General features: G+C 30.3%; 1 protein-coding gene across 1 annotated transcript in view; it reads right to left on the minus strand.

The window, feature by feature from the left end:
- The window catches only part of LOC107445175 (uncharacterized), an 82,904-nt gene that overhangs the window by 30,108 nt on the left and 37,921 nt on the right, over window positions 1-14,875 (minus strand). The window contains exons 11-14 of the mRNA XM_071181030.1: window positions 11,546-11,618; window positions 10,370-10,542; window positions 4,980-5,255; window positions 4,178-4,286 (exon numbers count right to left, since the gene is read on the minus strand). Coding sequence (XP_071037131.1) covers window positions 4,178-4,286; window positions 4,980-5,255; window positions 10,370-10,542; window positions 11,546-11,618 — 631 coding nt within the window. The remainder of the gene's footprint in view (window positions 1-4,177; window positions 4,287-4,979; window positions 5,256-10,369; window positions 10,543-11,545; window positions 11,619-14,875) is intronic.

A 14,875-nucleotide genomic window follows, 5' to 3' on the forward strand; every position in this document is an offset into this window, starting at 1 on the left:
TAATATTTTTATTCATTTTGCAAAATAATTGCATTTCGAAAGTGGTGTCACTGAGTCTGCTGCGAGAATTTCTCAGAACGTGCTTATCCACGCTGAATAAGCGCTCCACGGGAGGTCAAGGTATTTAAACACGAAGTTAGCTGTGAATGCATATATATTGCACATTAATTTTATAAATTATAAAAACATAAAAAAATTTTTTAAACTTCATTTTTTTTTTTAGAAAGCTTACCGAGTTTTAGAAAAAAAAACGATTTCATACGACATTTCCGTTACAAATACTCGTACTGTTTCACTAAGTACTGTACAAGTAAAAGTACTAAATTTAAAAAGTAAGGAAGTACAAGTAACGACGTAACGAAGTAAAGTAACGAAGTACACACTTTTTACTTGTACCGGCGGTACAAGTAACGAAAGTACAAGTACTGCCATATATGATTGTATGTTACATGGTACAATATTCAAATAATTACAAGGGTTGAATAAAATAATGGAAATGCTTCTATACTAACTGGTTTTTTCATCTTTCTCAAGAAATACTTACAGGATTATTTTTAAAAAATTTGGAATTGTTTCAGTCATACAATTTCTCATACATATCAATAAAGTTTAAAGCTTTTAGAGATTTGAGATGCAAGCAAAAAATTACGTACAGAAAGAAAAGAAACTTTTTGAACATTCTATACCAGAAAAATATAGCGACAAGCTTGTAACTCTTGTCAATTACGTTGATTATCATATGAAATAACTGCAGAAAATATTGTAAACATAGCTTAAACATTCGTGAAAAAATTGACATTTTTATAAAAGCTAAATTTTTTGACTAACGTTTACTTATTATAACGACAGAAATATTCAATGAAATTAAACAAAATTTTTAAAGTAATTTCTTATTAATAATAAAAATATCATTTGAAAATTTGAAAAATCGTTAGACATTGCGTAAGTTATAAGTTTTTAAAGTAATATTTTCATACTGTGCGTACGCGAAAAACATTTAAAGGATTTTTTTCGCAATTTTGTTTTTATTCACACTTATTGTTTATTTGTTACTCGACCTACTCTATTTAAGGGCATACGAGTATAGATTCATAAAACATATATTAAACATACATAAAACATCAGAAATTATATAAAATCACAGAAATTTAAAATCACAGATGTCAGTGGCAACAGCCCGACAGAAAAAATACAACATTACAAGTAACAACACAAAAAAAGGTATAACATCAATGACATCTGCTAAAACTGAGCCATTATAAAAAATAAATAAATAAATAAATAAAACCCCTAAACGGGTCCTCACACAATTAAAAAAAATCAAAAGAATACAATACAAAAAATTTAAAATCTCAAGAAGGAATGATAAAAATGGTCCCAAAGTTAAAAAGAAACATAATAACATCACACACTAAAACAAAGGAATAAGTAGTTAAAATCATGACCTATAACCGGGCCAAGACAAATTTAAAAAAAACAATATTAAAAAATTTAAAAACAGAAAAAGGTTGAAAGCCCAGGAACAACCATCCAGCAGTTAATCTCAAAGTCTAAATTTAGTAAATTTATAAAAATAAGTAATAAAATAGTAAAACATGATACGGTTGAGACACCCAAATTAGAGGTCGCGGATTCTGAATTATTATTAGACTTCCTCTAGAATATCCTCCAATGTTTGTTTAATGATGGATTTAATTATACCCCTGCAGGTCGAGCTTGAAAAGCATTGAACTTGATCTAAATTTTGAAAAGATTTCCACGGAGTGTTCGGAATCTTGGGCAATGCAAAATCAAGTGGTCAACATTTTGAAATTCACCACAATAATTGCATGCCGGGGATTTGTTAAAGAGTCTACTTTGATGGTCACCGAACACTCCATGTCCCGTTAAAAATTGGTTAAAATAGAAGTTTGCCTGCAGTCTATTATGTTTTGGGTCTTTTATGAATTTATAAACCTGTCTACCTTTTTCAGAATCCCGCCAGTCTTGTTTCCATCTCCTATTTGTGTAATCTTTGACCATTGTTTTAACTTATTAACACTTATAAAAAAACCGATTTGACTATCTCAAAAATGTAAAAAGTTTTAATGATTTTCTAACTCCCGTTTATCTAATTTTATGTTGAGAAATAATATATAGTTAGACTTTATCTTAGATAGAAAGGTTGAGAATTGCGTTCAATAAAAATTCCCTTCAAAACACATTCAAAGACTATTATTAAATCATGCAATGTGCAAAAAGCAAAATATATTGCACAAAGCTTTACACGATTTTCGAGATAATTATATCTAAATTTTCGTGGAAAAATAATATGAATTTAGACTTTATCGTATTAGCAAGGTTAAGAATTCCACTCAATAAGAAATTACGCCCTAAACAAACTCAAAAACTATTACTAAATCAGCTGATATTGTATTTACCGGTAAAAAGAGAGTTCCAAAAGTCGATAGAGAAACTCCAGGAGTGATAAAAAAACGAGAGATATTACACAAAATACTAAGAGATTTATTGCGCTTTTCGTGATAATGACAATTTTTCCTCTTACTGAAGTCTTTATCAGCCGACCACTGTGGTCTACTGGTTACTGTACTGGACTGCGTTCCAATGGTTGTGGTTTCAAATCCCACCCTATACGCATGTAAACTCTCTTTACATCTATAGTATCCCCAAGATACTTTGAGCGCACCGATAGGATTTCTCGGCATTGTCTTCTGTTACGTCCTTTGTAGCTCCTCCCCAATATCATTTCTCCGTAGTTTGTTCACAAAATGAAAATCAATCATGAATCAATTCCAGTATATTTTTCATACTAATTTTAAGACAAATGTTAAAGTTTTGTTCAAAATATAAAATAGTGTCATTAATGGTCTTTTAATAATAACACATTTATTTAAATCTAATTTGCTTTAAATTTTATTCCTGTATTTCTCTTTACTTGTTTAAAATACTTCTTTGTGCGTTTCAGTACAATATTTTTTAATATTAATGTTATGAATTTCATTTAAATACAAGGTAAACAACCATGTATTGGTAAAATTAGTACAATTAAATTAGTACAATAGTGAATCAAATTAGTACAATAATAATTATTAAACATAAATTAACGCTTTATTAGCAAGCTTTTATGTAATAAATATAAGAATTGATTAATATTTAAATTGAATAGTATTATGAATCTTCTTATGCATTTATATATATAGAAATTAAATTCTCTAACTAAAATTTATTAAGTATGATTGCAGAACCATTAAGTTTGAATTTAATATATGAGATTTTAAAATGTATATAAATATTATTGTGAAATTATGTTTGATTATTTGAATAAAGATTTTATCATATCTTAGAGGAAAATATTATTTTATGGAGGAATCTGATCTCCGAGTTAATTTTTTGTTCAACTTCACTCGTTATAGATATTGTTGCTTGACAATTAGAATTTTTTGAGAAGCAACTTCTTTTGCATTTTTCGTGCGGCACTTTCATAAACTCACAGTGGAGACAAACAAATAATTTCCTGCAATTAAATAATAAAAAAAATAATTACAATCCAATAGAAGTGTACTAGAATTAAAATATAGAATTTTTTGTTACTTTATTCTTTCATTACTCATAGTATTAATTCAATGGTATTAATTCATGGTACTAATTCATAATCATTCTCTTTGATTTTGAGGGGAATTATACATCAAAAATTAATAAAATAAACAGCTTAAAAGATAATTGTTTGATTTCTTGGATGTCAAATAATAGTTTTTCGATATTCTAAAACATTTAACAAACAAAAGAAAATATTAAAAATAAGTTATAAGTAGGTAGGGCATAATGCAGATCTTTTAGTTTTATTTTATATAAATAGATGGCACCATTAAAAAAATGTTAAATTTGAAACCTATTTTAATTTTAGTGATTCCACAATAAATGAATAAAATATTAATTTCATTCGATACACATCAATTTAATTCAATAAATATCAAGTTAAAACTATTTAGTTTTCATTTCAAAGTGGATATAAAAATTGAGCAAGAAAATTAAATTTCGATATCAAAATTAGAGGGATATTAGCTTTATAAGAATTCATGCTTGTGATAAGCATAAATTTAACGAAAAAAGCATTTCCCTTAAAAATTAAATACAAAATTTTTCTTAAAATAACTAAACTAGTTACTTACCAACAAACAAATCTTTCTCCTCGAGGTTTCGAAGTTCTAGAATTCCATTTCTTATTTGTAAGTTCCCCAAATTCCTTTACCCACTTGATGCGATTTTCTAAATTTAGAGCATTATTTCTAAGGGTAATAATATTTGATGAAATAGCTTCTATTTCATTTTTAAATGAAGAAAGCAGTTTCTCAGGCAAAAAAAAAACTCCCATTTCAAGTTTGAAAAACAAAAGCTTAAGTACAAAAATCGGTCAATGTTGAAAATAAAAAACATGGCAGAATGAGATAGCCATACGTCACAGAAGGCTTCGCCGAGAAATCCAATCAGCGCTCACAAAATCTCTTGGGGATACTATAGATGTAAAGAGAGTTTACATGCCCCCTGAACATGCATGTAACTTTCTCTCGCTCTCCGTGTTTCCTTTTCGTGTTCCTTCGCCTCTTTCTACCTTTCTACTGCCTGATTGTAACCCGCCCTATAAGTGGGTTTTGAAGTTGTATGACGTGGGCAACACTACTCCACAGTCGTGGCTTACCCACAAGTGCCCACTGGGAAACGATAATTGAGTAGCAATTCTGGCACTTCCGAGATCAATGAGAAATAGACCCAAGTACCCATCATTAAAAAAATCTATTTCAGCATCCCTTTCAATTTGTCAGTTTCTAGGATACAATGTGTTGTTCAGTTAGGTAGAATCAAAGTAAATTTTATTGAAAACTTTCCCCTGAACCATTTTTCTACTACGCTCTGCAGTTATATTGAAAATTGTAGTAAAGTAGGATTTGGTAATGAAAAATACATAGTTTTAACATACTTACCCATCATAATTACAAAAGGTGAAGGAAGGTAATTCTGTTAGGTTACTGTTAGTTAAACGTATATCAACAACAGTTTCGTACTTCCAATAAAGTCGCAGGAATTCAGAAGATTGATAAAGGTATCCTACTATACAAGACAGAAAGACCAACGTAAGAACGCATTTCTTGACTATACTCTCAGCCAGAAGAATTTGCGGAACGCCACTCAGCATCGAATCCCGAAAAACATTCGTCAAATAATTGGAGCAAAATTTGTGTTTTTTCTTATTAACATTCCTGAAAGGAAATGAAATTAAAATATATGACTGCTACAACAAAAAAGTATCAAGATCAAAAATACAATGAAAACACAGTACCAAAAAATGCATCGAATAGTATTTTGCATAGCGATATAATTTTGCATAACGAACGAATAGTATTTTGCATAACGATAGTTATAAAATCTCAGACATTTAAAAGAAAATATAGATTAAAAAGATAAGATATTATAGAAAAAAGATAATATGGATTAAAAACAGATAAGAGATTAAAAAAAAAAGGAGAGTTTTAGAGTTGCTTATACCTAATTGTAGGAAAGAGTATGATGATGGCTTTTTCTTTTTTTCACTTAATACTGAATTCAAAAATTACTATTTAAGTGGAAAAAAGCACAAAATGTTTTTAAATATCGACCAATCCCTTTTAATGGTCAGATGCATATGAGATGATAAAGTTAAAGACAATGCTGAAGAATATTTTTAAAACAGATTTCTTGCTTCAACTGTGACTTTTAAATTAGCTACTGCTCGCAAATCTTCGTTTGAACCTTCCTTATTTGTGTCTGTAATCATCCAACATACTACTTTAACTCTTAAAATATTTCGAAGTATTAACAGCATTTTTAAAAAATAATTGTTTAAAACAATTTTGGGTACAATGAGGACTTTTCATTTTTAGATTATTTTCATTTTTGTCTTCATTAAACGTTTTAGGCTACTCTGATAACATATTTCAAATTATGATAAAAGTACTTCTTAACATTCGTCTTAGATAAAAATTTGTAATCTCTAATATTTTTAGCAATTTCAAAATACCTTTGCATCAAAAAATGCATGCATATAACCAGATCGGAAAACACAAGTCCGTATCGAGAACTTGATAATATAATTGCATTTACCTAGCAGAAAAGGATAATTAATCAAGTATTAGGAATTTATTTCTTTAAGTAATAAATTACAAACAACAACAAACTGGAATTAAAAGTGACAAATGATCACCAAACGATGAAAAACCAGTGAAGGAACAAATGTTCCTTTACTGTTTTTTTTTTAAGTTAATGAAAATAAAAGATAAACTTTAATTTTCTTGTACATTTAGTGATGTTCCGCATCAAAAGTATGTTAAAAATACGAAAAATAACTTCTAACCAGTGAGGGAGCAGGCATGTTCCTTCACTGGCCATAGATTTCCCAGTGAATGTACAGTATGTGTTAATATGTTGACACTTTAATTTTCAATTCATGATTACAAAAACAGTTAACATTTTCCAAGTATTTATACGTTATAATTTCAAGAATAGGTCTGTTTTTAAATATTTGTATGGCTTATAAATTCATAAAGAGCATTAAAAAATAACCAAAATTAAATGTTCCTTTACTGGGTGTTCATGCACTGGTAAGAGCTGTTTCTTCACTTGGTCTTCTTACTACTTGCTATTTGAACCTCCAAAATTTTAAAACAATATTATGTAAGTTCTCTACAATTTTTTTTAAATAATTTGCAATTAGTAACAAATATGTTGACACTGTCATTTAACTAAAATTACGAATTACGAAATTAATATGATNTTCTCGCTGTTCTTGTCTTTCAAGTTCTTCTCGCTGTTCTTGTCTTTCAAGTTCTTCTCACCTAATTCTCTCCTCCGTTATACGAGTCAAACACATCTTTACATCCTCAACCTCATAATGTTTACTAGTTTGAATTATTATTTTAATTTCACAAACATTTGCTTGAGGTGGAACAGATTCACCTAATTCGTCGGCCAATTCTATCAAATCTACTTTTTTCGCTTTATTAAGAAAAGCCATAATTTACAACTGATAAAAAACTACATATACAATCACTGACTACCTTAAATCAACTACTCTTACTATATCCCGCCGCTGCCACCGGTAAAATTCTGTTGTGTCACAACAACCAGAAATAAGACGTGAGATGTACCAAACAATTTATTTAAACATTCACACGAAAAATCACAAAATATTACCCAAAAGAAATATCTCTTGTCAGAAAAAAACTATCTTTCTCAACAACACAAAAAAGAACATCACTTCTCGTGTGTGTCTCTCAAGCAACATCATTTTAGCATTACCTCTCGAGGAATTGATGCTTTTAGCTCAGTTGTCACACACTGTTACGTTACAATATCTTCTTGATTTCTCCCCAGCACAATTAAAAGGAGAATATTTGCTTTGTAATTGGTTAAAAATAGTTCCATAGAATTTAACCTTCATTGTCAAGCTATCATGCTGTGACGTGACGAAAATCGTTCAAAATGTTTCAGCTGATCGAGCGGAAATCAGTAATTCGATCGAATTTTGATTTGATAGCAAAAGGGTCTGTGCAACCTATTAGGGACAAAAGAACAAGTTCGAAAAAGGAAATAACAATAGAGCGATAAGAAACAGGTGTGAAAGTTTTGGTGGGAACCCCAGTGTGCAACAGATTAGATCCAAATATATGAACTTAGAAATATTTGGAAACAGTGGGATGATGGAAAAATTATTAAATAAGTTATTAGATTTTTTCAAAATATACAGGGTGTTTATAAAGTCCCAGACCCATTTTGATGTTTAGTAACTCATAAAATAATAAAGATAGATTAAAATCAATAACATAAATGGTTAGATAGACTCAAAAAGTTTCATTTCCCTTGTCAATGAACTTCCACGTGTGCCCCTTTCGTTGCACGGAGAATATCAGATCTATAGTCAATTTCACGCCAGGTAGCGGCAAGCATATCGGCATCCACCGAGGCTATTGCGGTTTTCTGAAGTCTAATGTTCTCTGACGATGCATCCTTTCATGTTTCTGGCATTTTTAATCGCCATAATGTGCGCATATGAGGATCTGAAAATCCCCATTAATACCGTTAGACACGAAGGGATTCCCCAAAGGTTAATGTGTGATGTGGACTAATGCACGACCGAGTCATTGGGCCTTTCTTTGTTACCGAAAAGACAGTCTCATCAGTCGTATACTAAGACATGTTGGAAAACTTCGTATTTCCACAACTAGAAGAGCTTCAGCCACATGTCTTTTTGCAACTAGATGGTGTACCACCTCATTGGGGTATTATCCTTCGTAGTTCTTTGAATAACCATTTTCCAGAAAGATGGATTGGGCGAGGAGGTCCAACTCCTTGGCCGCCCAGATCACCTGATATAACGCCGTTGGACTTTCTTCTTTGGGGATTTATAAAGGACAATGCTTACAGGAGGATCGTGTCGAACATTGATGACCTAAAAGTCAGAATTACAACCGCAATAGCCTCTGTGGATGCCGACATGCTTGCCGCTACCTGGCGTGAAATTGACTATCGACTTGATATTCTCCGAGCGGCATGTGGAAGTTCATTGACAAGGGTCATGAAACTTTTTGAGTCTATCTAACCATTTTATTAATTTTAATCTATCTTTATTATTTTATGAGTTATTAAACATCGAAATGGGTTCGGGACTTTATAAACACCCTGTATATCGATTCTTAAAAATCTAGTCTTCCGAATCCAATAATTCGGAAGGTGAAGAGCAGTGTCGAATGATTTTACTTGAAGAAAAATCAAACCATTGATTTGAATTCCAACTGCTTAGAGCTAGGGAAGATCTGTTCGTATCCTTATTTAGAACGTGTCTTTCGCGTTCTTTAAGTCAGAGATTTAGGCTACATTTAATTTTTCCAATATACGCAAGATGAGCTGCGATGTCTCAAAGGATAGAGCGTTCACCTTCCAATGAGGTGAACCGGATTCGAATCCCAGTGGTGGCTGGTCTATACAAACCTGCATCCAGCTTGCACCGACCACAGTGCTGACGTGAAATGTCTTCAGTGGTAGACGGATCGTTAGAGTCCCCTTGCCGCCAGGTTAATCATGAGAGGCTCTCGTGGTCTTCCTCTAATGTAACGCAAATGCGGTTTAGTTCCATAAAAAAAGCCCTCCATGAAGGCAAAATTTTCCCGATACTTGATCCAGGAGTTCCCTTGTCTTCTGGACTGGGTTCAAAATTACAAGACTACGGAGTTGAACATTAGTAATCGTAAGCCCAAACATTGGGTCTTCTTTTCAACGACATTTTTAAAATATAAAATATACAGCAAGATCAAAATGACACGACATTTGACGAATTTCTCAGCTATTAATATCAGCAATAGGGTCTTTAAGATTGGTGAAATTTAGTTTATTTGGAGGGAAAAAATTACCTTAACATTAAACATACCATATACGGCCGAAAGACCGGTTATTGCATATTGTAGTCCAGGGATGGCGAACCAATGGCACGCGTGCCACTTATGGCACGCGACACATTATTTTGGGCACGCCACTTATAACAAAGTTCACTACGAAGCATAATAGCAATTAAGTTAAAATTCACAACAATAAACAAAAAAATTATTAACAAAAAAATTTATAATTAATGCCAAAAAGAAATTAGTAACCATAAAAAACAAGCTAACTATAAATAACCATCAAAAAGAGATTTAACAGTCCTGCTTAAACTAACATCTTACAATCTAATATAAGTTATTTGTCATCTAATCTGCAACAACAGAATTCACACTGATGTTACTTTAAGTTGAATTACGCTTCTAACTGAGACACTGCAAAATGTTTTTTTTCTTTATAGCAATTAAAGAGTTTTGATAGTATTTAGTATTATTATTTTCCCAATAATCACGAGGTCAAAATTAATTGACGGCACGTCTATGACCTCATTAAACAATTTTTTGAAAAAAATGGCATGTTGATGCATAAAGGTTCGCCACCCCTGTTGTAGTCTATTGCTAAGTGTTGGTATTTTTAGTGTTAAACTCAAATTTTTCCAAAATCCTAGGAACTGATTTTCAGATAAGGTAAAACAATTGAATTGCTGTTAAAGTTCTATTCGGAAAGTTCAGTGGATTGCGAGAAAAGCATTTTATTTAAAGAATTTAATTTGACATTTAGACACTGAAGTAGGTGCTTGTTTGCAGGACGGAAATTATAGTATATCAATTCATGTACTTTCATTTGTACTTTATTAGAGCTGCTTTTTGCTTTAGTCTAAATTGAGCAATGTAGTGACATTTTCGTTGTTGAGTTTAATAGCTCTTTTAAATCTTTGAAGTCTTACTTTAATCTCCTAAAGTCTTACTTTTTCCTTTTTTGATGATTTATTCTGTGCACTCGAGTCTTTTTAATAGTGAAGTTTCTAAAAGGAAATTTCAGCAAATCGAACGCTGTACTCAGGAAATCAAAAACTGCAACTAGAGATATGCCCAGCCACATTCCGACATAGCCTCCAATGTTACCAAAAAGTTCAATGCTCTAAAATAAAATAAAGAAGTTAAACGCAATTATGGATAATTATACTTTTACAACGAATCAATTCTTATAAAATTTTACTTTAATAGAAATGTTGATCGTATTTAAGAAAAAAATTCCTATTATAATCGTGAAAAATAGTTATTTTTAAAAACTGTCGGAAAGAAAGTTATAGAGACAAATTCGAAGGCGATTAATTCAGCACAGAAATATGTATTTATCGATGTACTATCCAATATGGACGTAATATCCGATGTACTGTTCGATGCAATATTCGATCTATGATAATATTTAAAATTAGAAAAATTCATTTGCACTATAAATTTTTTTAAGAAAATGGCCGAAAAATTAAATTTTTTATTTTTTTTTAAAATTTATTCTATATTGTATTGTATTGTATTGTATTGTACTGTACTGTACTGTACTACACTGCACTGCACTGCACTGCAGTGCACTGCACTCAATTTAAATTCGAAGGCGATTAATTCAGCACAGAAATATGTATTTATCGATGTACTATCCAATATGGACGTAATATCCGATGTACTGTTCGATGCAATATTCGATCTATGATAATATTTAAAATTAGAAAGTGCACTGCACTGCACTGCACTGCGCTGCACTGTACTGTACTGTACTGTACTGTACTGTACTGTATTGTATTGTATTGTATTGTATTGTATTGTATTGTATTGTATTGTATTGTATTGTATTGTATTGAATGAAAAATGCCAAACAGGAACTTTTATACCTACAAAAAAAGTATATTCCTACTAGACTACAGTATCAATAACATGTTATTAATACATATTTTAATACATGTTTTAGTACTAAAAACAATCATCAATTTATAAAATACGAGAATATTAACTGCTTGAAAACAGAAAAAGGCCATTCATTTGTGACCTTATTTGTGTCAAACATCTTGAACGCATTATTCTCGACTTTCGAAATAAAATTTGATAAAAATTAAAGATGATTATGAAATATATGTATAAAAACTTACTTCAATTTTAGGACTGCAGTTATATGTAGTTATTTCCAAGTTGCTCATATCAATATTAACGTTAATCAATTCCCTTAAAAAGAAAAATAATTTTAAAAAAAGCGCAAAAATATAAAAGTTTACTGTAATAACCATTTTAAGTAATATACATTTTTTTAATTCAAACATATGATAGTATTACTAAATATATTGTATTAATTAAATCGGTTAACACTAATCCCTCAGAGTCTTTACCCTTTGATAAATTAAAAATTTTAAAAGATATGATAAAATATCTCAATTTAATGTGTTTTTTTTAACAAAAAACTAGTTGAAAAATTATTATTTGTATAATTATTATTATATCGCAATACGAATAGGTGTAATTATTGAAATTTAGAACAATATTCGAATCGCTTAAGAGTTCTAATCCTTTTGCCAAATAGTACCAAGTGAGGGTTTTTCTTTAAACTTTAAATTAATCCTTAATTAATATTACTTTTTTGAAGAAGAAAAAAAAGCCTAATTACGAGCAAACAAATAATTTTAACTCAACTTTCTTTCGGCGCTATTTTTTCTTCCCCAACTTTTGTTATTCATTTTTCTGTTATCTAAAATTCTGCATTCAGAAAAAAAGATTTGCTTTTTACATCTGTTGTTTAGTTAAAGTATTTCGAACATCGATACTGTTGAATGAAATATTATCATTATTTTTAATTTGAAAAAAAGCCTGGAGAGAGTTGCGAATTGATACTTACTATAAATGAAGTAGTAAAAATAACACATGGTATTAAATATTCTTTCAAAAATTTAAAAGTTAATAGTATAGAATTTTAATATAATTGTCTCCTTGACTGTTAAGTTAAATTTTATAGATTTTTTATTTTCTTATTTAATAACCGTCGTTGAGCAGACGGCCCAATTTTTTGGTTCTTACGATTACTAACGTTCAACTCCGTAGCCTTGAACCCAATTTTGAATAAGCTAGAAATTTTTTATCACATTTTATAGTCTCAGAAATGCTAAATCCGCATAATTATCTAATATAATAAAATGTCTTTCTTATAAAGTCATTCGTGATCCTTTAATTTGGACATAAAATTCAAGCAATAATTCTTTCATACTAACCTAGAGAATCGTTCAAAATTGGTATATTTATTTACGCCGCACTAGAACTGCACAATGAGCTATTGGCGACGGCCTGGGAAGTATCCCTGAGGATGATCCAAAAACATACCATCCCAATTTTGATTCTCTGCAGAAGGGATGGCTCTCTTGCTTTGGTAGACCGACGACTTGCGCGCGAATTCGAGTACTTTACGGTAGAACAGTTTAACGAGGATCGATACCACGCACCCTCTGTCCCTACGCAGACTAATCAAAGTGGTCACAAACCCGCTTATGATAGCAACCAGTGATGCTTGACTTCGGTGTTCTACTGGGAACCATGTATTTACTATCAATCCACTGCGGGACCGTTCGAAAATTCGAAACAAATTTTTCTCATAGGAATTACTCATTGTTTAAATATAAACTGCAGTACTTTTTTTTTCTTTCAATGTTTTAAAATGTAACAATAGTAATGTTTATAGGTCTAATTAATCATGAAAAGTTTATTAAACGTTCTCTTAATAATTAATACTCTAAATACATTTTAGCAGGTAAGCTTAAGTAAAATCAACACGAGTGGAGACACCACAAAGTATTTTGTAAGGTATCTGAATCGCACATATATATTTTGTTTTGTGCTTTTGAAACGTGTTTCTATACTATGATGAGTTATAAACATAAAGACTGAATATAACTTATCTTCATCTTAATAAGTTGAGCATATAAGAAAGTTTTTTTCTTTATCCGTAATATAAAGTCATCGGGAAAAGAAACAAATAAGAATAAAAAAATTGGAAATTATTTTAAGCTTTTGAATAGTTTTGGTAGATTCTTTTCCATTTTGTGCGTTGTTGTTTAGAGAGAGTGCTGATTAAAAAATATTCATTCCAGCTACCCGTGCAAAGATCTGTAATAATGCGTAGTAAAATACAATAATAGGGAAGGAAAAGTTTTATGATAAATTTTAAACCATGTGAAAAGACGATTTTGACACTGGATTTCGTTAAAGCGTAGATTAAGACAATTAGGGGAGAGTCAGGTAGCCCTGCCCACTTAAGGAGTATTGCTTATATTTCTGTATAATATTGAGTAATAATCAATATTTTTGCACGTTTCTATTGTTTTATAATCTAATTAAATATTGCAAGAAAAAATAAACCAAAAAAGAATAGTTTAACTTAAAAAAATAGAAATTTAAAAAAACATGTTTTTCAGCTCTTTTCAAAATGTGTCGGGTGGCCCCACCCAGTTACAAAAATTATGTTTTTTTACTGTTTTTTCAGGTGTAAATGAGAATGACCAATGTAATGACGATAGATAAACCTCATTTATCATTTTTATCACAAAATTATTTTATTTATTACATATTTATATACTTTTAGTGAATTCCATCATTTAATAACAATCATTTAATAACAACAATATTTGTTTTTAAAAATGCATATAACATTTAAATTTGAAGGAATAAAATAATAACCTTTGCAACCGTACATTTATCGACGAAATAAAATTGGGCGGTGATACCCGACATTCATGTGAGTGGGACTACCCGAAATCCAATTTTTTCGTAAATTTGTATTCACTCGAGCAATTTTTCACATATAAACTTCTTTCTTTGTGCAAATTAAACTTAAGACTACATACTTTAATGCTGGATGTACAGAAAAAATAATTTTTTTAGTATTAAAATGAAGTTTAATCGAAACATTCACCCAATTTTTCTTAATTTCATGACTACTGTATTCAACATATTTTCAAAATTATTGTTTACCATGTTACCAGCTACATAAATACTTGAAACTTTGAAAATTATATTTTTTTAATATAACAATTAATGTCCGATGGCCCATTGACTTGAAAAAATATTCTACAAATATGAAATTGACAGTGGGCGAGGGTACCCGACACTCCCCTAATTACATTCATTTCTATCACCGAGATTTTTAAATATTTTTACAAATCATGTCAAAAGTGGGATTTGAAAAATATACACAATGGGGTTCGGAAAAATATTCTATGACCATAGAATCATTAAAGACATATTCGGTTGTCTGATTAATTAGAAAATGCATAATGATTAGGCATAATGATTTGAAAGTATGTCTGTTTTTCTGCAATTATATTATAATTTTCTACCCGTAGTTTTTATGTATTTGACAAAGTTAAAAAAAACATTTAATAAAAGTGGTGATTGCGGATGGGATCTAAGAATATGAAATATTGTATTTAAAAAAGTATATC

Source organism: Parasteatoda tepidariorum, chromosome 5 (assembly GCF_043381705.1).
Source record: "Parasteatoda tepidariorum isolate YZ-2023 chromosome 5, CAS_Ptep_4.0, whole genome shotgun sequence".
NCBI classification, from domain to species: Eukaryota; Metazoa; Arthropoda; class Arachnida; order Araneae; family Theridiidae; genus Parasteatoda; species Parasteatoda tepidariorum.